Genomic DNA, 26,049 nt, shown 5'->3' on the forward strand with positions numbered 1-26,049 from the left:
TTGCCATAGGCAGTATGTGGCACATGAGTCTATTGTCATCTGTCCTTGTGCTCTGAAATATGGAATATGGATATGAATTTTTATATGGAATATGAAATGGAATAGGATGGAGCTTATATACTGTTATATGAAAATAATTTCTTAATAGTGCATATATAAAATATACCATCTGTAATATAGTTTGTGTATTTTTGAACTAGGTAGCATAAGATAGGCAATGACTCAAGAGATTTATGATTTTCAGTATTTTTCTTCATTAAATAATAAAAAGCTCAAATGTAATGTTCTGTTCAACTTTGGCTCTGTTAGAATTCCTTACCTGGCCTGGGGAAAAAGAGTATGGATAGAGGAGAAAGTTGTATTTGATGTAGTTACAGTAACAGACCTCTACTGTTTTCTAAAAGCAATCTGAGTTCTTGATAATGAAAGTAGTGAGAAGTGTTTTAGGAGGCAGAAATTTACATACATTTCCTTCCCTGGGAATTAATGGTAGTACAGATGCTCACTAAATTGTCTGTGTGTTGTCCGCTTAAATTGTCCATGTGAAAACTTTAAACCATCAGGAAATTTTAAACTCAGAAATGCTATTCATACTACTATCTGCATAAAATATCTGGTCCACAAATATGTTACCTTCTAAAAGTCTTGAGTCTACTTTAAAAACATCACCTTCCAGCAGCTAAACTCTAGTCATGGGAAGTTCTCGGCATCAAGAATATCATGTGTATGATGTGATCTTTGCATGGAAGCAAAAGGAGGAAGGAAGGAAGACATTTTTTATAAACAAGTATTACATAGATGTAACGTGTACATTTGTATTTCAGGTAAACAAGGTGCCTTTGCTGAAACTATTCTGGATCAGGAATGTATAAATCCTGTGAATTACTCAAGCCAGTTAGAAGACTCTGGATGTGATGTGTCTAATGACTACGCATTCGATTCTTTAGGCATTGCTTCTGATTTTCACCGATCTGAGCATAATATTGATGCATCTAAAAGTTGGTTGGAAATAGTTCCCCCATTGAATCTTTGCTGTGCTAGCAAGGATGAATCGCTGACTGCTTCAGTACAGTTTTTTCAACATCTGCTTGAAATAAGAAAACTGTCAGAAGGAGGAATTCTGCAAGCAGACTTCACAGAGCTTGAGAATGATTCTTTTACCATATGCAATTCAGTGTCTCAGTTGCTTGATGGACTGACTGCTTTTTACAACAGTCCTAAATTTCCTGTTTCAAGTGTTCTTACTGAGGCAGTTTGTGTTTTGATCAGATTAATAACTGATACTAAATTATCTAATCATGTTCTGAAGAAATGTTTCAAGAAGCTGGAAGAATTTAAGAAAAATCTAATTCAGATTATTTTAAGAAACAGCAGTGTCAATAGGGTAAGTTTAAAACATCTTCCATCTTTTCTGTACCATTTCAGTATAATGTAATACTATTCTGTTTTTATGCTTTTTAAAGTATTGTCTTATTAGGTTCTGAAAGGTACTTCTCACAGATTATTCTTGTAGTTGTTCTTTTTTTTGTGATATGGCCGATGAATGCTGCAATGCATTTGAATAAATTCTTGCTCATGCATGCAATTTCTTCTAGTCTACTCCTGAGTACAGTACTTTTTAAAAACTGTTAGAAAGTCAGATTAAGACAAATTTAGAGAAGATATGAGAGAAAAATATGCTGTCTTTCTTGCTACATGAGGATGTAACGTAGATATTCACAAAGTAATGACCATAATTTTTTAAATTTTTAGTTCGCCTAGATTACATATGTTGGTTTGCTTCAGGTCATCTCTGTTACTCACTAGATACTTACAGATTTGTGTTTTAAAAATAAATCAGAAAATGAGTACAGAAGAGAGGAATGGCATGTCCCTGGCACACCCGGCAAGTAGGACTGAGTTGTGTTTTGTCTGTATTCATCACTTTGCTTTGTTCATAGAATCACAGAATGGTTTGGGTTGGAAGGGACCTTAAAGATCATCTAATTCCACCCCCCCACCATGGGCAGGGACACCTCCCACTAGACCACGTTACTTAGTGGTTGTTCCATGCATCATCTTGTTGGTATCCACATCCAGTCGAAATCTCTCTAATCTCTCTTCACAGGACTTCCCATAAGTAATTAATTTCATTGTCTGTCTTAGGATTTGGGGGTTTCAGTCTGTCTTTTAGAGTAACTTGAAACAGACATGGTAGTGGAATTTTTAGTTTGAGGCTCTGATATCTCAATGCAGTGTCTGCATATACGTAACTAAACTCATATGACAGGAAGTGAGGATTGTATCTATATAATCCATGGAGCCGATGGAATTCTGACTGGTTGTTAGGTGCCTGTTTTAGGATGAGCTCTCAAGTTGTTTTGAGCAAAATGTGAACTTAGACATCTGCTACACCTGTAGACACAAGTATGTATTTGTCTTAATTTAGAATAAATCCCACTCACTGTGTGTTAAGTATTTACGTCAGAATGTAAATGTAAAAAAAAAGAAAACCTACAACAACAACAAAAAAAACACATAAATTTAAGGGGCAGGAGGAGGCAAGGATGTCCCTAGATTTTGTTAGAGGTAGGGAAACAAAAGCATTCAGAAGGAAACTGTTAATACAGAAGCTTTTCCAGCACTAGAGCCTTGTGCCTTCAATAGGAGGGTGCTTTATGTTTCAGTATTGCCATAGTGTGGTACTTATTTTTTCCTTAGAACTGTTCCTGGATGTGAGCATACATGGTGTTTGTGTGATATGAAGAAAAGAGTCATGCAGGTGTGACTGCTGTTATTTTTTGTGTGATCACAGCATAGAGAACAAAGAAAAGTTGAGTAGATATTCAATGAGGACTTCTTCACAGCTGGTGATATCCATTGTTTCCACCTGTTCCCTTCCTTTACTCTCACAGGAATTTTATAAATAATATAAAATAATGGTAATTGTAGGAGCTGAGAGGCTATCCAGAGAGGGATTACTGGTTGATTGGAGTAATCTAGGGGGAGGACGGAAGGAAAAGAGAAGTTTACGTGAGAGATGTTGCAGCTTAAATGGGAGAAAATATCCTCAAAGATAAGGGGTGTTTCAAATTTGCAGAGGGCTTTTAGAAATCATTCAGGAAGCGTAGAGTATGTCCACATAATTTGCAAGTGCCATCTTTTCTCTGAATGACTTCACTGAAACAGATGGCTTTTTATGAGATGCTTTGTATCTTGCTTCTACCACAGCAGTGACTGAGCAGTCATTCATAGCAGCAGCTAATGCTTCAATCAAACAGCTTTCAGAGAGTTTAAAAATTGCAAAAAAAAAAAAACCAACTATTAAGGGTTAATCCTAGTAGTTTCCAGATTTCTAGGGAAAAGGGAAAATGTGTGTGGTAAATGCAATGTTTATAAAGATTTATTGAAAAAAATAACTATTTTTTTTCCACAAGCTTGGTTTTCTTAAACTGAGGTGAAAATGGAGATAAATATGTAGAATTCCAAATTAGTGGAAACTGCAACTAATTTTTCATGTGCTATGTAGCAGATATCTCCCACAGACACTTTATGCTTCAGTTCTAATCATCACTGTTTACTCAAGTGGTGATTGAAATACCAAGATTATAGGTTTAAAATAAAATTGCCATTAATTATAAGGCTGTCATCTGAAAAGAGTGGCAAACTATGAATTTTGGTTCTAGGAGGATGCTTAAATTCCTGCAGTATAAAAACATTAGGAACTTTGTTGAATCTAACCTTACTAACTGTCAAAAAGCATTTGTATAGCCAGCTACCAGTGCAGCTATAGCATTTGACACTACTTTCCTTTTGCCATCCTCACCTATAAAACTGTCAGGATCTGTCAAGGAGGACAAAGGGCTGTGAGAAACACCTTCAAAAAGTGAACAAAGAACAAAATGGCTGTGGGTTACACTGAATGCCTCATCTTCAAAAGTAATCCCAGCATTTTGCAGAGCAAATAACTTTAAAAACCTTTGAGAATTGGAGAAGAGATAATTATCTCTACATTAGATGTAAAGAAAGAAAAACAGCAGTAGAATTACTTTCTGTAACTGCTGAGTCCCATTGTTTGAGATGTTTCTAATTATAAAGCACTGGAGAAACTGTAGGAACCAGAAAGACATTTACTCAGAGCTTCTCTGCCTGGATTCAGTTGCCGAAAACTGTGCGCTTTGGATAGAATTTTTGACCTGAAACTCCCAATGGACATGAGTAGCTATATATATATATCTTTTAAGGTAGAGAGGTAGAATAAAAATAAATATTAAATAAAATATAAAACCATTTAAAATCAAAGAACTACAAATAAAAACCACCTTTTGAATTTTCCTTATTTATTTTTCTCTTATCCCACCGTATTTGAAGAGCAGCTCAAAAGTCTGCACACAACTGGCAAAAAATCTTTTGGAAGGATCCTTCCGGAAGTATCTAGAAGGGGTCTTAAGTCCCTGCTGCTAAGGGTAAAGCATGAATGCACTGAGGATAAATCCATCTGCTAGAAGACCTGTCTGCACCTTCTGCTGGAGTGATCTTGAAGCCCTGTTTGTCTGACACAGAAACGCTTGTGAGGATCGCGTGTGTAATTCTGGTACAGATGGGTTCTCATGTTGCAAAATCTGTGATAGTCACTGCTATCTTCAGAGCAAGCACTTTGCTTGTCACCAGTTTTTGAATCCTCAGCACTGAGACTCTTGGAGGTTCATACGGGTCTGTTGCTGTTGGTGTATTACTCTCGATGTGCAAATTGTTCATTCAGGTTAAGAGTCATTACGTTGTCAGCAGAACCACTATCCTGTTTGTACAGGTTCTTTCAAATCCTGCTTTGAAGCAAAGACAGAGCTGTCTGTTACACAAAACCTCTGTGAGACTGGATTCAGTTTCTGGAGCCACCCACTCTGCTTTTCAAATGGGCTGTTCTCTAGCAGCTGGCAAAGCAGCTATCAGTGGTATAAATGCACACTAGTTTACCTGCATCTTGACAGAAGTTCAGTTCAGTGGTTGTGTACTTCTAGGTGCAGCTGATAGTGTCATTTGGAGCGTAGCTAATGCATAGAATGGTTTGGGTTGGAAGGAACCTTAAAGGTCATCCAGTTCCAACCCCCCTGCCATGGGCAGGGATGCTACCCACTAGATCAGGTTGCCCAGGGCCTCATCCACCCTGGTCTTGAACAGCTCAAGGGATGGGGCATCCACAACTCTGGGCAATTTTGTACGAGAAGACTCTGGCCTTCACCATGGGTTCGTCATGGAGACCTGTGTCTGTCTGTTGGACCTCTTGTTTTAAGGGGTGAGTCAAAACACTGAAATAGAAGACAATGCTACAGTGCTTTAAGGACTCTATACTAAAGTTGAGCCGTGTAGGGTTCTCAGGTGATATTGCTTTCTGGTGTCTGGTTTCTGTTCAACAAGTACCTCATCCACCTTCCCCCCCGCCTCCCGTTCTTCTAATTATGTTCAAACACGTCTTGTCCAGAAGGAAAAGAGCCTGTTTCAGTGAACCACAATTGCTTTCTTCTTGTTTGCAGTATTGGTTTGCACACCAATACTGACTCTAGAAGATGATGTCAAGACTCACGAATTGCCTGCACCATTTAACAAAACAAAAGACATTGTTCTATTTCCTTCCTTTTTTTCTTTTTTTTTTTCGTTGCACCTAGGAAGTTGGCTACCCTACCTCTAGGGTAGTTGTTTTGAGTTGTTTTGAAGATTTTTGTGTTAAGAATATCTGAATGGATGCTGAGACAGGAACAATTTCTAGGAAGTTTATCCTGTTTGGGACTTCACTGCCCATTTTAATTTTCTCTGTTCCATCTCAAAGTCTTCATGAACAATTTAGCTAAAAACTCAAATATTACTAATGGCACGTTTAGTAGAAAAGCAAATGCAAGAATTCCTGTTAGTAGCGTAATGTTTTTTATGAGAAAGGAGTCACAAACCTTGATGAAAATGTCGAGTTGAAGTATAATATGGTGAAAAGCAGAAAAAGGGAGATGTATGAATCTTACTGGCAATTATGTTATGAAATGTATGAAAATGTGTTTGTGCATTTGAAAAAGTACAAATTAACCGGAACCAGGGTTTCAAATCTTTTCTTATCTAGGATACAACTTGTATGATTCATTAATGACTGAAATTGCCCAGAAGAGAGTAATCTTCTTAGACTTACTCCGATGGTTTTAATGCGTGCAGCAGTGTTCCAACTAGCTGTGGGTGACAGCAAGTTCCCCCAGACACGTACGGTTTGCAGCATGTTTTGTCAGCAACTGCCGGGACAATACTTGAGTCATCAGTTTACAAGAGCCTTGCCTGCTCAGGGACAAATAATATTTAAAAATAGTTACTCCTGTCACCAGTGGCTCTCAAGTAAAAAAAACTAGTGAGCTTCAATTTTCTGAAATTAATTGAGTTCAAAGGGGAATTTCATGGCTCTTGAGACACGGTGTGTTTTGGTTGGCCAAAGAATTTTGCTTATGTAGTGGAACAGCAGTTCATTCGTATGAATATTAAAATATGTTGCCAGAATTTTATGGTCTAGTAAGAGTCAATGTTTGAATCCCTTGATTGTTGGATTAAATTTTCTCAGCAATCTGTTGTCCTGTGTGGAGAGCTATTTAAGTCAAATGGTAATCAGAATCCATTGTCTTGTAAATCACTACAGTCTAAAGCAATCACCAAATTGACTGACTCTCATTTACTTCAGTGAAGTGGATCATAGAAATAACTAGTCAGGAATGAAGGAAATAAAATTTTGTCTGCCTCTGAGACTTTTGTCCACCTTCCCTCCTCAGCCATCCTCAGCTGATATACATCATGAACTAAAGCTACAATTACTGAAGATTTACAGGATGAAGTTAGCTGGATTTTTATTTCTACTGTTAGCGCAAAAAAGATTTTTTGGTGGTTTCCAGCCCATCTGTAATGATGTAAATTTGCATTGGGTTTTTGATAGTAGTCTTCAACCATTGCTTAAAATGTATGTACTTTAATAACAAGGACCTTAGAGTTTTTCTGTTCTTTTGCCTGTTTATTAATGAACTTAGTAAAGTAGCTTCCGTAAAGTTCTCTTTGCTTAAATTTGTCAAGCTTCTGTAGGAAATAGTTTTGGGTGCCCAAATAGGGGGTGTGTGTTTACGGTGATAGGATAGAAATGAAAAATGAGCTCTGTAGAGCCTGTTCGCTACAGCCAGTTGCAAAGACATGCCTTACATAACTTTTCAGTGCTCAACTTCCACAGTGAAACCTACAACCCTAAACAAGCTGTCCGTTCTCTCTATTCAGTGCATGCTGGATACTTGGCACTTTTAAGGGGTATTCCAAGTTGCTTGCATATTGTGGGGAAGGAGAAGGAAGGAAAGTGATGGATCGAGAAGTAAACATCTGAAATCCATTTTCATTTTCAGGGACTGCTTGTGAATCATAGTCACTTAAATGAGATTTCGATTTGCATCACTAAAATTCTTTAAGGATGACCAGCACACTCTTTAGCTTTAAAAGCCTAAAAACTTAAAAATACTTAAGTAATTTATCCAGTGACTTTTTCTAAGTGGATATCAGATTAAAAATTTGAATCCATAACTCTTCTGCTCTGGCTGAGCCCACACTTGTTGCTCAGTGTATTCTGCATCCCTTAACATGGGCTAGACGCTCAGCATCCTCAGGGAGATAGCGGTTCTGCCTGCTTGCAGGCTTCTGACCAGCACTAGTTCAGAAGGGATAATCAAGAGAAGTACTAATTTGAATCTCACGGGCAGGACTGTGAGACTTTGCATTAGAGCAACTTCTAAATAATCAGTAGAATATTTACCCTAGGTCTTAAAGAAAATGGGGAGCAGCAGCAGCAAACAATCTCAGAGCAGGAGCTCTCGTGAATGTTGTTTGACTGGGGCTGATGCTGTGTTCCTGTTGACAGTGTTTACTAGCCCCAGACTCTTGGATGATTTAGGTATCTAGGTGATCGCTTCTTGAACCCCAAGGAGGTGCAGACATTCAAATATTGACCTCCGCCAATGTAGCTTTGCTTAAAGTAAATTTACCGGGGAAAACTCAGGTGCCAGCAGGATCCCAAGTGTCTGAAGTAGTTAGCAGGATTTCTTTGTAGATCAGTTGCTTGTATTCAGTCTTTAGATGAGCTGGTGACTTGTGTGTTTGTGTGCCCTGACAGAAGATGTATTTTCTGTAAAGGTGATTGGGCTGAGGTGCTGTAAGCAAGATGCTTGGTTTTAGTATGTGGAAATGTATAATACCATGTTGAAGTAGAAGCAGAATTAAATTTAACTCTGATTTACAGCCCACAATTCTTTTAAGGCTATCCAGTTCACACTTTAGTTTTGTAGTGTTTTGTTTTCCTTAAAAAACAAACAAAACAACAAGAATAAAAGCACACATCCACAACAGGGTCTCACATTTATTTTATCTGATCACTGAGGTACATTTATTTTGTATGTATTATCTAACTCAAGAATATAAGGCATTCAAAATGGGAAAGACAAGATAAATCTTTATCCCATTAAACTGAAGGGGAAAAAATTGTAATTATAAGTTTAGAATAAAAGACTTGGAGATGGTGTTATTGTGAATGTAGGATTTCTAATATAGCATGCTCTATAATCGAGAGTGAAAGTTAAAAGGAAGTTATCTGGTAGCAGTTTATCTCAATAGCATAGAAAGCTGTAGAGCAAAGTTAAAAGAATAATTAAAGATTTAGAGATAAAAGATATAAAATGCATTGCAAGTTTACCGGAGTTGAATTGTGGCAGAACAACCTAAGAGCATTCTTTGTAAAATAAACTGTGTTTGTAGATGGTAATTTTGTAGTTTCTATCTGTCTGTTCTGTTCAATACAGGATTTGTTATGTAGCTCATGCTAGAAAATAGTAATGAAACTGAAAAAGGTGTTCTTTAATGCATTAATCTTTTGGAACTGGATGAGAAGCAGCAGCAAGTTGTGCTATGTACTGCTTATCCTTGGCAGGAGCAGGAAGAGACAGGTTTGCATATGTCAGTCAGTCAGAGGACTTACTAATATTGGTGGCTAGTCCCGGCTCTGCAGGTCTGGCGTGAGTCTGTCCTTACTTCAGCAGTAACAGCCATCCCCTGTGCAGGGAAGGAAAAGAAAAAACCCTAGTAAGTAGTCTGGAAAATTTGCTTTTGTCAGAGTGGCGTGAACAAGCAGTAAGGGGGATTAATAGGAAGGTAGCTGCAAGTCTGTCCTTCACAGCAATTGCTGGGCTCTCTCTGTTCCCTCTCTCCTTGCTGATGTGGCAGCAGCAGCCGGATTGACTTAGTGCCTGTGGACAGGAGCAAGCAGATGCACTAATTACTGCCTTTTTCCTTAGGGAACTGGCATTGGGATGACTAAAGCATTTATGGATCCAGAGGGATCATGCCGATCAGTGCATCAGAGTGACTTTTAGGCAGCCATGAGGAAATAAGCCTAAGAAAGATATGTTCAATCCATGGGTGGAAAAAATTGCACCTTCTTGCTTTCAGTCTGGCATATAAGTCTCATGGACAGCAAAGAAAAGTGGGAAGGGTTCGTGTAGCACTCTTCCTTGGAAGTCTTCGCTCCCCACGCCGCAAACCCATCAAACCTGTACTGGAGCTAGTAGGTTGCACGTTTCTTTCAGTGAGTACCATGTTATATACTGCAGGCATTTGGGGCTTTTCCAGCATCATTCACCAAAGTGTTCTGGTTCTCAGGACACCTCGTGGGCTAACTGCAGTTTATTTCTTTCTCAATCTCCATCCTCTGCACTGCAAGTGGGTGCTGTATTGCAATCATTCTTTCCCAGATAATGAAATGTCCTGGTTTTCTTTTCACTATTTTATCCCTTTTCCAAGCCTCTTTTTTAAAAAAAATAAAATAAAATAAGGAATCTTTTTCACATTTCATTTGATTTTGTAAACGTTTGTGGTGCAGTCAGACGTGGTGCAAATAGTCCCAGCTCTGTCCATCAGAATGTTTTTTCAGCCAAAGCTCTTCAGAACAGTACTGAAATACTGCAGGATAAAAAGAAACGTGCTGCAAGGAAGGTAGCTGATGGTCCTAGTAGAGAAAAGAAGGTTTAGAAGAGCAGAAAGAAGCCCGAACAAGATTGTGAAGGGGTAAGGGTAGAGCAAGGGGTGAGATGAGGTTTACAGAGCCAAGAATTAGAGTAACATGTAACAAATTCCTAAGACCTGAAGACAGGGTAAACACTGCAGCATAAGCAGGAGGAGAGAGAGAAATGACAACCATCAAATTAACAAATGAAGCAACATGACAGTAAGATAAGAAAAGGTATATTAATGCTCTCTGTATTTAAGTGAACATTTTCGATTGACGTTGGTGACTTAGTGGAAGTTGGATGGACTAAATGGGCAAAGTGCAAGGGTGACGTGAATTCACAGGCAGAAATACCGTCTTATTTTTAATACCTCATAGTTTGAGGGTACCTGTTTAATTATTTGCCTTTGTCCTCTGTTGCCAAATATACCAGTTGCTAGGGGATAAGAGCTGTTAATTGGCATGGAAATTTTAAACTGGTGAAAAAGAAAATAAGGTTCAGTTCTCATAGTCACAGGGTGTACTGAATCATGCAACTCACGAAGGAATTACTTTGCTTGTATAAGAATTAGTAATTTTAAAACTCACACGTTTTGGATAACCATTATCAAAGAAAAGTCTAACATTCTGGTAAATGAAATCTAAACAAATAATTCATACGTAAAGATTTGTATCCTGGCTTCCTGCAGAAACAAGGCTTTTAAGAGTGTGCTGTTTGTCTTGCTGGTCAGCCTTTTCCATACTAATAGCTTTTGAAAATGATAGCCAGTTTGAAATTATGTGGAAGGAGAAGTGGAAGGTCAAAAATACCTTCCAGTAGGTTTTAAAATTGATGGCTGGTTGGAGGAGAGACCATATTAGTATGCTTGAGGCAAGCAGAACGCTGACATTATATATTCATTTTGGCGACAGGCAGATGGACAGTTCACACGTCCTTCCCAGCCACGGGCACGGCTTTGCTGTCTCTTGTTCTGCATCATCAGGAACATGGGAAGAGAACAGAAACTGGGGTGTGGGATGAGGGTTAGGGGCAAATGGTGAAGCTCCAAAACACGGTACCAGGCACCATTCTTTTCTTGCATCTGGTATGGTTGTTTTTTGTTTTTTTTACAATTTAATTTTCTGACTGCTTTTAACTGGGAATCCCTGAACAGCATAAGTTTTATTTCATCTGTACCATTAAGCAAGCTCAAAGGATTAAAAGATTTCTGTTCCTTTTCTAACATTTGGTTGATAGACTTGAGAGCTGAGGATATGCTTTATTTTTAATGAAACTGCATAGTGTTTGAACTATTATCAGTTTGAATGTTTCCAGAACTTAATTAGAAATATATGAGTGTCACTCTGAAAGATAGGCTTGTTTTTCTTCTCCACGTACAGATTTATTGCTTATATGTTATAAAGTCTGTGTGCATTTAATACATACAGCCTGTGACGGTTATTTCAACCCTAATTCTTTGTCATCTTATTTTCATAAAATACACTAAGAGACGCACCATAATGCAACATTAAATCCATACTCTTTAATAAATTACTTAGCAGGTGGGATTTTTCAGTCATTGATACCCATATCTTAATTTCCCTAAGTCCATCATTACAAAATCTCTATGTCCATCACTTAGTGGAGGCTCATGCCTTAAATTTGAAGATTCCCTGTGATCTATTCCTACAAAATTCCTACTAGAAAATAATGATGCTTGACAAAGTAGAAAGAATACAGATATTTTTTTTGAAAGATCATTTAGGCAAATTTCAGTAGCCAGTGTTAATAACTACAAAAATAATAAATATTTGTTTCACCATCTGTCTAAAAATCTTGAAACCAAATAGTAGAAAGAGAGACTAAAAAAGAACAATCATAATTATATATCTATTTTGAGTGTGTTCTTTGGGAAGGGTAGCACTGAAAAACTACTTTATTGCACCTAAAGCAGATTGTATTCCTGTCTAATTTCTGTCTCTGAATTACGGCTGAATTAGTGAGTTTTGCCTGTTTGAGAAACATGTAATACTGACTGATATCTAATGAAATCTCATTAGTTTGTAAAGTTGTTAAGTACATTATATACAACTGTTAGTTGTTTCATCCTAACCGAAGACATGTTCATGCTCCTTATATAGTAGAACTCAATGTAGAGTAGAACTATCTGTGATAAGAAGTAGGCAAAATTTCCTTTGTATGCACAGATAAATTAGTAATAGTTGTTTAAAACCAGCTCAAGATAGAGTGAATTAAGCTTTATTTAATGTAATCTGCTCAAAAGGCATCTGCAGAATCATCATGTACTAATGTCCTCTGCCTTGCTACCAGAAAAAAAAAATAATTTTTTTCTTTGAATGCTCATGAATGTTACTTGCTGTCTCAAGTTACTAAGGGCAGAGCAGTGTCTTCAGAGCACGTTTCATCTTTTTCATTCTTTTACTTGGCATCATTTTGTGGTTGGTTTTTCTGTTTGTTTGCTTGTTTTTCTTTTAGTGATAGCTTTTATTGTTGATAGAACACTTGAGAGTTCCAGAATGTAATAGGTAACTTATACTTACCAAGACAATAATGAACTAATATGCTAAAATGCATAGGAGTAGATTTCCATAGGCTTAAGTATCTAACTGTAAATTTAAATTAGAGTTAAAACTGGTGTTTATTATACTTCTGTATGCACCTGTCAGCCAAACAACATAGGCAGGAAACACTGGGTGGTCTAAGTGCAGATGTACATGAACAGGCAAGAGGAATAAACTGGATTGTTCATAAAATGCAATAGTCTGCTTTTGAGTGGTTAAGACATTGTTATTCTTAGAGATACAGATTGGGGTCAGAGCATCCTTTTGTCAGTCAAAATTATTCATCTACGGTGCGTAAGCTGTTTCAACAGACACTGTGCAAGAGATACTGAATATTAATGCTGTAGGGGTATAGAAGTTTAGTAGTCATATTTAATGTGTATTATTCTTTCTTTGAAAGAACTCTGACACATTTATATATAGAAAAAATTCTTCTAGTAGTATTTTATGAAATAATGTCTTGTTTACTGTGTAAAGTAGTATGTTACATAAAGTATAGCAATGGCTGTACATTTCCATTTCAAGGAACTAAGAAAATCATTTTTATTTTTTTGATTGAAAATAACATGGGCAAAAGAAATTACAAATATAATCTTTGTAAGTTCATATCACTCCTCTTCTGGTTTGAAAGAATCAAAAGCTGTAACCTTGGCTACAGCTCATTAACCAACAAATAGAAACTGACTTGTTTGAACTTGAAAGTTCAGTGCATCTTCTATTAGTTAGCATTTAATCACATTTATTGCTGATAAATCCATTGACTGGGGAATCCAGTATAGCTCTTAGCTTGCTTATGCATTTGAATTTCAAAGAATTTGTTTGTTCATTTGCCTACCTGTGACAAAAAGAAATACTGTCTGTGCAGGGTGCTCACACACTTCCTATGACAGCAGAATGGGCATGATGACTGCTCATGCCAAAGAGCTGCCTCACAGGGATTTCCCACCCTTGGAGACTTCTGTTCATATGGCCAGTCCTGTAGTGCTGAATGCAAGGTTTCTGGGCAAGGGATGTGCATTTCTCATATATGTATGTGAGAACATATATATATATATCTCCTATATACTTTAAAACTACATTAATTATATATATAAACTATTAAAAATACTCAACTTTATTCTTAAAAAAATGTGTAAATCCTGTTACTGTTGAAGGAAATCATTTGGGGTAAAAAAGACACAGATCTTGAAAGCTTAAATTTACTGTGTATTTCTGTTAGTTTCAGGCGCTGGATGCTGTACCACACACACTGGTTTTGCTAGGAAGGAACAACATACTAAGGAATTCTTTAATATCTTTTCTACTGTCAGAACTACGGCAGTTTGCTGAGCAGCTGTTGCAAGCTTACCAGGTACTGCTGTCTTGTCTCTTGGAAAAAAAATCCAAGGAGTGGTTTTGGGGTGTGCTTTATCTACATCCATTTCATAAAATGTAATAAGTAGTAAGTAACATTCTGTATTATGTTCTACTGTGTCTGGCTGGGATGGAGTTAACTTCCCCACAGCATCCCCTATAGTGCTGTGCTCTGCAGTTGTAGCTAGAATGGCATAGATTCTCACCAACATTTTGGCTATTGCTGAGCAGTGCTGGCACAGCATTTTGTTTCATGAAATGTGGAAAGTTGATGATTCTATAGAATGTGCAGGTAAAATAATTCTCAAAAGCTGTAAATTGTGGTCTGCACAGGCATACAACTTCAGTATCCAGCTGGACCCACAAAGAATTATGGCCATCTCCAGTTGTATACGAGATAGAAAGTTGTATTATTTTCCTTCAGAATTAGATTTCATGCTTCACATTATAATATTAATTTATATGATACAAAAGTTTTTAAGCACTTAAAAATGTATGTAGTTTGTAGATGAAAAGCAAAATGGAGAGGAGATAATGTATTTGGCAAAATTAATTTCTTAAATTTTTATTTTGAAAGTATGCAGAGCTTGTGTATGTGGAATGAGCGTAGTTTTTTTCCAGTAAACTTTATAGGGAGAAAGAAAAAGAGACTAATTAGATGTTCCCTTAAAACTGGGAAAAGAGATGTGTGAAATCAATTGTTTTCATATATTTTGCATATATTTGTGTGTGGTGGTATTTATTTAATAAAATCTGTACAGCCTCACTTGGGATTATGACTTGATTATATAGTGTCCTAGAAGGGTCAATAAAAAGAAAGCATGCGGCTTTTTATTAGGTGGAAAAGAAAGTTACTGAGGTATACAGAAAATATTCAGCCTAGATATATCAACTCTGGTCCAGTTTAAAAAAAATTTTAGCTGTTGCTCAAGCAGTCTTTTTTTTTTTTTCTTCCCTGTAAGGAATAATATGGGAGTAAATTCTGACTGATGGAGAGGGAACTTGTAATTTCTAACCTTAACTTATAACATGTTTGAGTTGTATTCTGAAAAGGCTTCAAAAAGACCACTTTTGAAAAAATTAGACAGCTGTGTTTTATTTTAGTAGCATACCTGAGTTAATCATAGCAGCCAAAAGCAAACAGGCTTTAAATAAATGTAAAGATAGTAAATGTGTAATTAAAATTGATTTTTTTGTTGTTAGTTTAAACAAGTTTCTCGTTTTTAACGTGATTAAATCTCACTTGTTTAATAGAAATAGTCGTTCCTCCTTTCAGCATGGTTTTCACCAACAGCAGTACAGAACCCAGGCTGTTGCAAACCTTATCCTCTGTGTTCCACATTCATGAAAAGCTTGCGTCGAACATTGGACTTTGCTGAATTAGTTACTATAGTACTATTTATCCTTACCATACCATAATTATTTTAAATATAGCTTTTGTATTTGGTACATAAAATTTATTTCTAAAAATTTGTTAAGTCCGACTCCTCTTTGGCTTTGCTTATTGTTGGAAAGAATAATATATTTTGATTTTAAGATCATAAAAAGGGAGATTGTAAAACTATATAACTTGAATTTGAGAAAAATAAATTAAATTAGTATCCTGTGCTTTTTAACCATAAAAGATTCTTTTTAACTGCACAGCTGTGATTTGGATTTTTCTTATGGCAGTTCTTTTATTATGTGCAATAAATTGTTTATTTATGGGAAGACGGCAGAAGATTGGATTCATAAATAAATATTTAAAAAAATCATAATTTAATCCTTAAACAGTTCCTATACAGCAGCTAGCATAATAAATGGCTTAAGTGTCAGTTTCTCGTGGATGGCTTCATACCCTTAGTTGATGCGTACAACAGTTTTTCAGTTTTCCTTTCTTTTTTTTTTTCCTTTAACGCAGGAAGAAATGGCGGAAGTGGTTAAAACCTGTGCCAGGAATTTCTGTAGAATAAGTACAGTGCAAAGTCTAAGAGATGTCATTTTTCCTCCCTAATAAGTTATTTTCCTATGTAACTCTTTCCTTACCGTCTTTCCTACCCTTCCCCAGGAGAATCTTCATGTAGAGAGCTGACCCAGGTTCAGAGCTCAGGAGAATTTCTAGGGGGGCAGGAATATACACTCCTTTACTCTAAAGAATAAAATAAAGATATTTTTGATCTTGTGCATTTATTCTTTTTTTTTTTTCATATTTAATCTACGTGGACTGAAATTCAGGACAGTAAAATGCATTTGTTACTTGACTTGTTTAGCTTCAAGACCAAGTCCTTTTTCAGGTTAAGGCTTTGCTACCTATAGCTCTCCATCTGCCTCATTTTCATTAACTTGTATTTGTGCTTGCTGCAAAGCTCTTCTGTTATCAATACATGGTACTGAATTTCAGATTTGGTACTAGCAAGAACCTTCACAAAACGCCTCCCACTTTTAAAATGAGATGTATTATTACTATAGTGCAAAAGGAAGCGTGAAAGATTTTCTGACAAAACACTTAATGAGGTTCCCTTTTACCCTTTTTTTAAACAGCACTTTCTGTTCACCCCAAGAAATAATTTAGTTCTCTTACATTCCAGGATTTAGAAACATATTCACACAAGGAGACTTTCCTGCTCTGCTTCTACTTCCTCCCACTGTTATCAGTCTGCCTTCTGCTACTGAAACATGATCTACCTTTTTCCTCTCCCTTTTCCCACAGGGTCACGTGAGGGTAGTGAAGGCATATTACCTTCTGATAAATGCATTTATTTATTTATATTTTCCTCATCCAGCACTATCAGTGTTTCTTGGAAGGGTAGTCATCTTGATCAACCAAACAGAAACCCTGGCCTGGAACAGGACTTTCATATAATCTTACTAAATTTATGGTGCTTTCTTTGACTCCTTTTAAACTACATTGGTTTTAAGTAAGCATCAGGAAAGTAAGTGAATTTAGGACATTTAAGTAGTCTCCAATGTTTTACAGTAGCAAGTCTGGAAGTGTTTAGCCCCAGCACACTTTTCTGGGGACTGTGGAAGATTCAAGGTGGCTGAACGTATAGCTGCAGGATCTTTATGCATGTATATCTGTAGGTGGCCCTTTATAGGAGTATAAGATCTTGAAAAGCTGCAGTTTATATAGAGAAAGTAACTGAAGTTCTGGTTTGCTGAGAAGTTAATGTTTTTTTTGTTTGGTTGGTTTTAAGTTCATGCATTCTTTTATTTAGTTCCACTAGATGTTTTATGTTCATTTACAAACTCTTATACATTCTGTATGTGACAATTATTGCTGCAAATAGTGACTTTGAGGAGCATTACCTTTGGTAGAAATGATTCTGAAAGGAATTAAAATGTTTTTTCTTGTTTTATAATCAAAACTAACAATACAGTATCAGTTAGAAATATTCCAAATGATAGTTTTAACAAATTTAAGTTTTTAAATTAGAATTTACAGAAGGGCAATATTTTTATATAATCCAATTAAATTAGCTGACAAGTATCCTAATCCTGTTCTGTTACTTAAGCAAAACTACTGTTAATAACAAAGGTGTTTCATGTCTTCCTTTTCAGATAGTCAAATTAGGGACTTAGAGTTTTAGTTATGATTAAAGGTGCGCAAATGCTTTCTTTTTTCTTTTGTTTTTCTCTTTTGGCAGAAGGGACAAATAAAGAAATTGTGTGGGGATGTGTATATGTTAGCCTGCGATTAACTCCTAAACAGTTTGTGATTTTTTTTTTAAGAAGGCTTTTTCATCCAAGCAAATTTTTGTCTTTGATTTTGTACAATTATAAGGTTTTTATTAAAGTTGAAAATGTTTTATAATATTGACTTGGATTTAAAACAAAATTCCTTTTAACTTTACTAAACAAGTCCTCTAGATAGTTCTTTAAAAAAAAAAAAAAAACCTAATAATTTCATCACTAGGACTTGAGCAGAGTTACAATTAATTTGTAAAATGTTGGCATTCCAGAATATGTAGCTTCGTGTTAAATCATTTCTTCAGTAGGAAGTGTGTGCAGCTCAGCTTATGTAGGTTTGTGGATATATTCTTTGATAAATATTGAAAGTTTTTTAAAATTCTGACTGATTAATAAGTCTGTATCTGCGTCCCCTTGGAACACGTCTATCTGTCTATGACCCACAATTTTAAAGAGCTACCTATGACCCTAGCTTTAAAAATTTTAAAATAGGTTGACTATAGAAGTCAACTGAATGAAATAAGACAGAAAAGTACAGAAATTGTGCTTCATGTTTTTATATTGTTCCCTAATTGTCTAAATCTGTTATTCTTGAAATACGAAAAAACTGTCTGAAATACATGAATAATGAACCTTTGTTTAATATTTTTGACCACTATTCCCATATGTTAATACCGAGAATGAAAGTTACCTGGGAGCATATAAAGCCGTGTAACTATCCTGTTTTTCATCCATTTAAGATGACTTTTATGGTAGTAAACTCTCAAGCAACTTCGTAGTTTGCTTTAATTCATGTAAGTACTTCATCGTGTGCTTAAAGTGAAACTCATACTTCAGAACTTTGCTGACCCCAGGACATTAACTTCTCCATAGTATATTAATATAAACTCAGTTGGCTCCTTTAATTTTTATTGATGTTGCATATGTACTTTTCATTTTTATCTGTAATAGGTACCTTCCATGCTTCATAAATGTGGTTTATCAAAATGCAGCAACTGAACCTTATCCTCCTGTGAAACAGAAATCTATGAAATAGAAATCTTTTGATATGCAATCGGATTCCTTTGGCAGAGCAGATACAATTTTAAGATACTGAGATTTCAGAATGATACTGTGGAAGATGGATTATTTTTCAAATGTTGAGCTCCTCACCATGATAGCAGATCTTCCTTTATGATAACTGTTTCAAAGACAGAGAACTAGAAACGGAAAACACATATTAGATCAGTAGCCATTTCTAACCTCCCAGGTGTTAATTCCAAGAACTCCAAAAAATAATAATAAATATTAAAAAACAAAGCCAAAAGAAAATAGGTTCAAATGTAAAAAAGGGGAGACATACTGTATTTTTGCAAAGCCCTTGCTATTGCTGATACATAGCGATACATATAGCATTCCTCCCTGTATAGTATTATTCCTTTTTTAAAACCTTAAAATGTTTGTCACAAAAAATGTACACTGAATAGGACATTTAAATTGAAATGTCAAGATGCTTGTAATTCTTAACATTGTGTATAAGCATTAAATTTAAATCCAAATCCAAATGTGGACACTAACTTTTGTCCTGAAAGTAATAGTATGGTTAGACTTGGACACAGGATACAGGGTAGGATTCATTCTATTTTCTTTCTATGTGTGTAGTAGAGACTGCTGTCATTCTCACAGAAGTCAATTAAGTAACTAAGGTTAAATAAAAAATTACCACTATTAAGACAGATCGAAGTGTAAGGCATTGAATATTACATAAATTCTTGCGAATCAGGTTCATTGTGACAGCATAGTTTTGACTCAATGAGTTAGAGAGATACATGATGGGATTTGTTTCACTTAACTTCAGGTGATGTTTCCTTCTGAGTTGCTTCATTTATTTTCCCTGTATAGCCAAGGGAGGGAAAGAGGCATTTCTTTGGGAGCATGTATTTTGGATGTACATAATCATAATAATTTGCCCTATAGTTTTCTTCTGTCTGCTGGCTATGAGGAAGGAAACTTAAGTTGAACAGCTCAAAGGTAGACATTTATGTCGTAGACATCTATAGCTAAGTGAGGAGAATCCCATCAGATCTCTCTGAAGTTCTCTTTCTGGATCATCTGTGCCAGAACTGTTATGCCAGGGAAGGCCCGATCCTTTGAAACAGTTGTAACAGGTAATCGTGCAAAGTGTACTTCTGTCTGGACACTGATGAACTTACATAAATAACCGCATCAGATATCTGACTTTGAGAATAATAAAATGATACATTTTAGTTAAGATAATTAACAAGTGAAATTAGTTCCCAGATCCTGGAAGTCTTTAAGTGCAGACCGCATTGGAAGAGATTAATGAAGAAGTGGGGTGAAGGATACATGTATTGGAGCTTCTTGGAACTTCTGTTCAGCCATGGTCTGTCTGATGCATGTGCCTCTAAATAGGAATCTCTTTTAAACTGACAGAGTACACAGGTTCTCTCTCTCTTTCTTTTTCTTTTTCTTTCTCTTTTTTTTTTTAAGAAAAAGAACAAGGAGTAGAATGGATGTAGTAGAATGATGAGCATTTTCATAGATTTTTTTGTTGCAGTTCAGCTGTGCACAACAAACAGTCATATCACTGAAATGCCAGACTACATGGCATTACATGGAAGCATATGAAGGGCTGGAACGCTCCTGTGTCTGGACAGCCATTTTTTCTAGTAGGTCTGCATAACAGGGACATTGCAAGTATTGGACGAGCTCAGTTGGTAATCAGTCCATCAGGGAAAATAGAATTCCCCTGAAACAATGTTCAGTTAGATTCAAACAGAAAGGTTTGAAGTTCTAAGAACTGCACTATTAATGCCAGGATGTGTCTTCATAAGCCTTTCTTCATGCAGCCATCCTGTATCCACTGGATGTTGTGGGTGGGTATGGTACTCAACAGTGCTTTATTCCAAATGCAAGTGTGTCTGATGTGATGAGAAGAATTCTTCAAATAAGCAACTCTTTCCAAGAATTCTGCTTTGTTTATGCAATACGTCTTATCTCTTCAGCCATACATTTATATGTGTTGTAGTAGAGCTTTAACACAGGATAGAAAAATTCCTTGCTACTTCCTAAATAATATAATATTCCCAAATATTAAATTGTTAAATTAGAAAAAAATAATTAAATTGCTGGCTTAAATTGTCTTTAATTGTTAATTAGAAAAAAAATAACTGAGAACATTATGCAGCTAGAAAAAAAAAATTTAAAATGACTTTTCAGCCTATTTGGCTTTTTTGCAGTTTCTGCTGTTGACTTTCACATACACATCGGATTATTAATATTTCACCCAGGTAAGAGAAAAGAGATTTATGGTATGTAGACCTCATGAAATTAATTAAACTTGCATCTGGACATCCGTTCATCCTTTTTAAGATGTAATTCTTTCCTTAAGCTTGTAAGCACAAATTGTAACATACTTCAGATTGTTATTGGTGAAAGGTGCTGCAAAATAGTGCTCTAGGTAAATACAGGATTATTTTTTATTCCATGTGACTGCTGATGCCACCGGTAACAAAGGAACTAATGGTTTTATAGAATAATCAGTGGATCTGCATTTTGTCTCATAGATATGTACTTAGTTTGGAGGCACGTACTTGTGAAATAATAAATCTCTCCCCTAAAAGAAAGCAGCGAAAGGATCAGTCAAGACTCAGTACATGTCAGAAGAGGGTCATATATCTTTGAAGTGTACGCCTACGTTTGCTGCATATGTCATTCCCTATTAAAGATTAGATTTTAAGATGCATACAAGATAGTGTGGCATGTCAGAGCTGGAAAATGAAAAACGGTTCATGCAGTTTCTCTTTTCCCTCTCATAAAATGGTAGCACTAAGGAGAAAGGGGTAGAGAAGTATTCTTACAGAGCTAAAAGGTAGTAGGGCTCTGAGTGTTCTTAGGTGGTTGGCGAAACTGAGGATGATATAATCAGAAAATGTCAGGTGTGCTTGGGAGTAGAATCTATTACATGAGGAGATCTCTGTATAGCTGTTGACCAAAGAATTACTAGCCTTAATATTGGTGAATCATCTCATTCATGGAAACATAAGTACTGGAAAGGGAAAATGCCTAATTTCAGACATCAGAATATACCTCAACAAGTAAAACAGTAATATTCCTAGAAACCTTTGTGTTTAAAAAATTCACAGAATCTAGGCTTTATAAAAAGACTGTTCAGAAAGCAAAAAATAACATGCTTAAAAAATCAAAATTTACCTCTTTGAATTCCTTTTGTTCTTTGATTCATCTGATCCTTGGGGCATACATGGTATACCCACTAGTCCGGAAGACCACTTGATTATTACTTAATCTGTGTCTCCAAATAGGTATGCTTCTGTTAACCTGCTTTCTTCACGGGGCATTTCTGTTTAATGGCAATGATCTGCAAAACAGAATGATGTTACAGAGAATTAAGCACAGCTTCCTTAATGCTTTTGGATATTGCAGTTAACTATGTGAATTAGCATATACACCATATGTGCTCTTAAAAGTTCAATTTATAGACAAGGTAACTTTTCCTTACAGATTTATTTTCCAATTTTATTTTATAGACTTGTTTAAAGTCTTCATTATGATGTACTTTTAACACAGTTTCACTGAATGCTTTCCAGGAAACAGTATAAATGCATATTTCCTGTGTTGATAGCTTGCAGTTTATTTGCTGCTTTAGTATTTTTTTATCCACATATAATAGAAATGGGAAGTATTCTAGCCCTAACTAGAAGTTACTGACATAATGGATATCTGTTTAAAAAAAGTAATTACGGTCGATGGTTAAGCTGTCTTTAAATAATAACCTAGTTAAATATAGTAAACTGTAAGTGGAACCTATGGAATGATAGTGACAGTGAAATCATCACGTCAGCTATTTTTCAAGATGATCTTTTCATTTTACAGGACACATTAATATCTTTGGATTTCTTATCTTCATGCTTACTTATGTCTCTCTAAACATCTGGGACAGTCATGTCCGTAATGACTTAGAACATTGGCCTGCCCCATTGGGAACTTATTTGCTGATTTATTTTTTTTGGCTAAAAATACCTTGAAGCTGTGCCTGTAACCTATTGTGTTTGTGTATAACCATCACTACTTAAATCACAATATCAGGAGGATTAGCTGATGTTTGTTCAGTGCTTTCTAAAATGTTAAAGTGCTTTTAAAAAAACTATTGACGTAGCTGTGAGATATTATAAGCATGAGGCATAAGGCACGGTGGTGTATCTTCTGCTGTCGTACTCCATCAAGCATAGAAAAACTGCTTCTGTTCCTCACATATTCTCTGATAAGCAACGGTTTTGCTTTGCAATCTGTTTGTGAGTGTGCTTGGGCTGGGCTCTGGATTTTCAAGAGACCATATGGCTTAGCTTAGGTTGTTAGGTGGTAGGGATGGCTGTAGTGGGCTTGAAGGTAGGTTTAGACTTAGAACCAGATTTAGATTTAGGATGGCAAAATAAGATTGATTGCCTTTCAAACTTTATCCTCTGTGCTGACGATGTTTGTCATGACCTACCAAGCTGTGGTCGTTCTGCTGCCTAGGTTTTAATCAGGCTAGAGCTGGTGTTCAAACATGCTGAACATGTCCTCAGCTGAGCTATCATAGACTACAGTTGTGGTGGTGGTGGGGATTTGGGTCTGCTCATGCTGATGATCTGCAGTTAATGCCACATCCAGAAGGAGCTGCAGTCCCCAGTTAGGCTCCAAAACAACCAGAACTCGTGCTGTTAGTTTTTGAGTGAGTGATGTACAAATGATTAGTAAGGTAGTTTTATATATGGGCTGAAAGGGTTGGCTGCTTAGTTTTAGAGTTTTTGTCTAGGTTTTGTAGGTAAGGGTGGCATTATGGTTTGTGTGGCTGAGAAGCATGCAATAGGTTAAGTCTGGTTCTGTAGTTGGTCTAGACTTTGGTGACAGCACTCACCTGGCTGGTTAAGGCTTGATATGGCAGGGCAGCAAAATAGTGTTAATGTTCCCAGAGAGGAAAGTAGGAGTTGCTGCTGACATCAGTCTGAAACCTATTCAGATTGTTAGATTCATAGGATTTCTGGCATGGATTTAATTTAGGGAGATAGGATATGATGAGCTAAAGCTGAACATGGTTACCAAAGGGATCACAGAGCTAGGCTTGCATTGTTGAGCCAAGGGCTTAGGAGTTTCATTTTTAATTAGACACAGCTAATTCCATGTGTGCAATGTATGATTGGGATTGGGTGAGTGCAAGAATGAGAAGCAAGTTTAATAATGTCTTCGGGACTCATAAGAGTTTGGGAGATACAGGAAGGGGATGCTGTGCTAGGTTTATGGTGAGGGAGAAAGGCAGCAACAGTGGACTGCAGTGTTTAGATCTGAGTGTCAGTGGCATGAGTTGCTGGATTGGTCTTAAGGTACAGAGCAAGGTTTGGATGTCCAGGATTTGTGCAGCAGAGAATGCTTCACTAAAGTTGGGGGTATTGCAGAAAGAGGTGTGCTCGGGCAACAGATAATTTAAGTGGCTTGATTAGATTTAGGATTAAGACATTTTTTGGTTGCGTTCTTAAACTTGGATGAAATACGTGCAACCAGATATATTTATTCAACTGAACCGTAGTTCTGAGTGTACACACGTGCACATTCTCAAAATAATTTACAGTAGCACAGTCTGTATCGCATGTCTTCTAGAATTAATTCTTTCCTGCTGAAAGATGTTTGAAATGCATGTAGCACTAACAAAATTAAAATTAGATTTAGTAAATAACATTCTTGAATCTACTCAAGTTTAATTTCCCGTTGTTTCAGAATGGTTTATTTTCACTTGGCTCCAATAACAATTCACATAGGCAGAAATAAATTGAGTCAAATTCGTAGAGCAAGGAAATGGGAGAAATAGAAGAAAAAAATATTTGTTGATATTTGTCCTTTTTTGTAAATGTTGGCATCCCATGTTACATGATTACAGCGCAACCTTTGAAGATTTAGTTTGTGTACTTTGTATTTCCCTGTGTCTGTCAATCCCTTAATTGAGCTGGCAAAGCACAATTAAACCTTTAGGTGTTTTATCTTGAAACAAGATACTTTTGGCTTCATTTCATCCTTAAAATTAGATCTTTCATTAAAAGTTACTCTTAGTTTCTCTGAGTTTTCAGAGTATCAAACTTCTAGCTGAAGTTGCTGTTTTAAAGAACTCTTTTTCATGTAGCCTTATCATTTATTCAAAGCTCTTTTACTAAGCCTGGCTATTACATTTAATATAGGATACTGCAGGGAATTGTGTATGAGTGAGAGAGAGAGAGGTTACACAGAGATTAAAATCTGAGTAGTAGTTCTGCCTATAGGAATAAATTATAAACAGAGTTTAGGTTAGGTTAACATATTCAGTTACTCAGTTTGAGGCCTTCCTACACAATTCTATTATGTGAACTGCAGTTCAGTCCTCATAATTAGCTTAAAGTGTGTTTGTCAAATGTTCATGGAATTACACAATAGCTAAGAATGGAAAGGACCTCTGAAGGTGATCTAGTGCAGCCTCCCTGCTCAAAGCAGGCTCAGCTAGAACAGGTTACTCAGGGCTGCATCCAATCAAGTTTTGAATTTCTACAAGTATGGAGATTACAACAGCCTCTTTGGGCTGCCTGTTCCAGCGTTTGATCACCATTACTATCTCATTGTAGAAGGCTATCAGGTTCGTTAAGCATGATTTTCCCCTTTGTAAATCTATGCAGACAGTAGTCATATTGTCTGTCACCATTTTCTCTATCATATGCCCAGAAATTGTTTCTGGGATTATTTGCTCTATCACCTGCCCAAGGGTGAGGCAGACTGACCTGTAGTTCCCTGAGGGTGCTCCTTCCTGAAGACAGGACTGTCATTTGCTTTCCTCCGTTACTCAAGAACGTCTCTCAGTAGTCAAGACATTCCAAAGATAATGGCCTTGCTATTGACAAGCTCCCTCAGAAATCATAGGTTTTCTATGGTCTTATCCCATGGTCTTATATGTCCAGTTTCTTGAAATGTTCCTTAACTTGATTGTCCTCCACTGAGGGTAAGTATTGCTTTGTCCAGACTTTACCACTGGTCTCAGATATGTGGTGCTCCCGAAGGCTGATCTTACCAGTAAAGGTCAAGCTGAAGAGGACACTTCATCCTTTGTCATCAGGTCCTTTCCCAGGACCTGGGAAAGGTCTTTTTGTTTTGCTGATGATGTACCTCTAGAAATCTATCTTGATGCACTTCACATGCCTTCTCAGATTCAGCTCCAGATAGGCTTTCACTTTGCTAACTCTGTCTCTTCAAATTTGGACAGTGTCTTTGTATTTCTCCAAAGTCACCTGGCCTTGCTTCCACCTAATGTATGCTTCCATTTTATGTTTGAATTTTGTCAGGAACAATTTGTTCATCCATTTAGGCCCCACCCCATTTCGCTTTCACGGGTAGACCATTCTTGAGCTTGATCCTTGAAAATC

The 26,049-nt window shown here is 36.5% G+C and overlaps 1 protein-coding gene across 3 annotated transcripts in view; it reads left to right on the plus strand.

The window, feature by feature from the left end:
• The window catches only part of MEI4 (meiotic double-stranded break formation protein 4), a 158,704-nt gene that overhangs the window by 26,427 nt on the left and 106,228 nt on the right, over positions 1-26,049 (plus strand). For all 3 annotated transcript variants that reach the window (XM_040551737.1, XM_040551736.1, XM_040551738.1), the window contains exons 3-4: positions 825-1,384; positions 13,812-13,943. In XM_040551737.1, coding sequence (XP_040407671.1) covers positions 825-1,384; positions 13,812-13,943 — 692 coding nt within the window. The remainder of the gene's footprint in view (positions 1-824; positions 1,385-13,811; positions 13,944-26,049) is intronic.

The sequence above is a fragment of the Cygnus olor genome, chromosome 3, assembly GCF_009769625.2.
Source record: "Cygnus olor isolate bCygOlo1 chromosome 3, bCygOlo1.pri.v2, whole genome shotgun sequence".
In the NCBI taxonomy this organism is placed as follows: Eukaryota; Metazoa; Chordata; class Aves; order Anseriformes; family Anatidae; genus Cygnus; species Cygnus olor.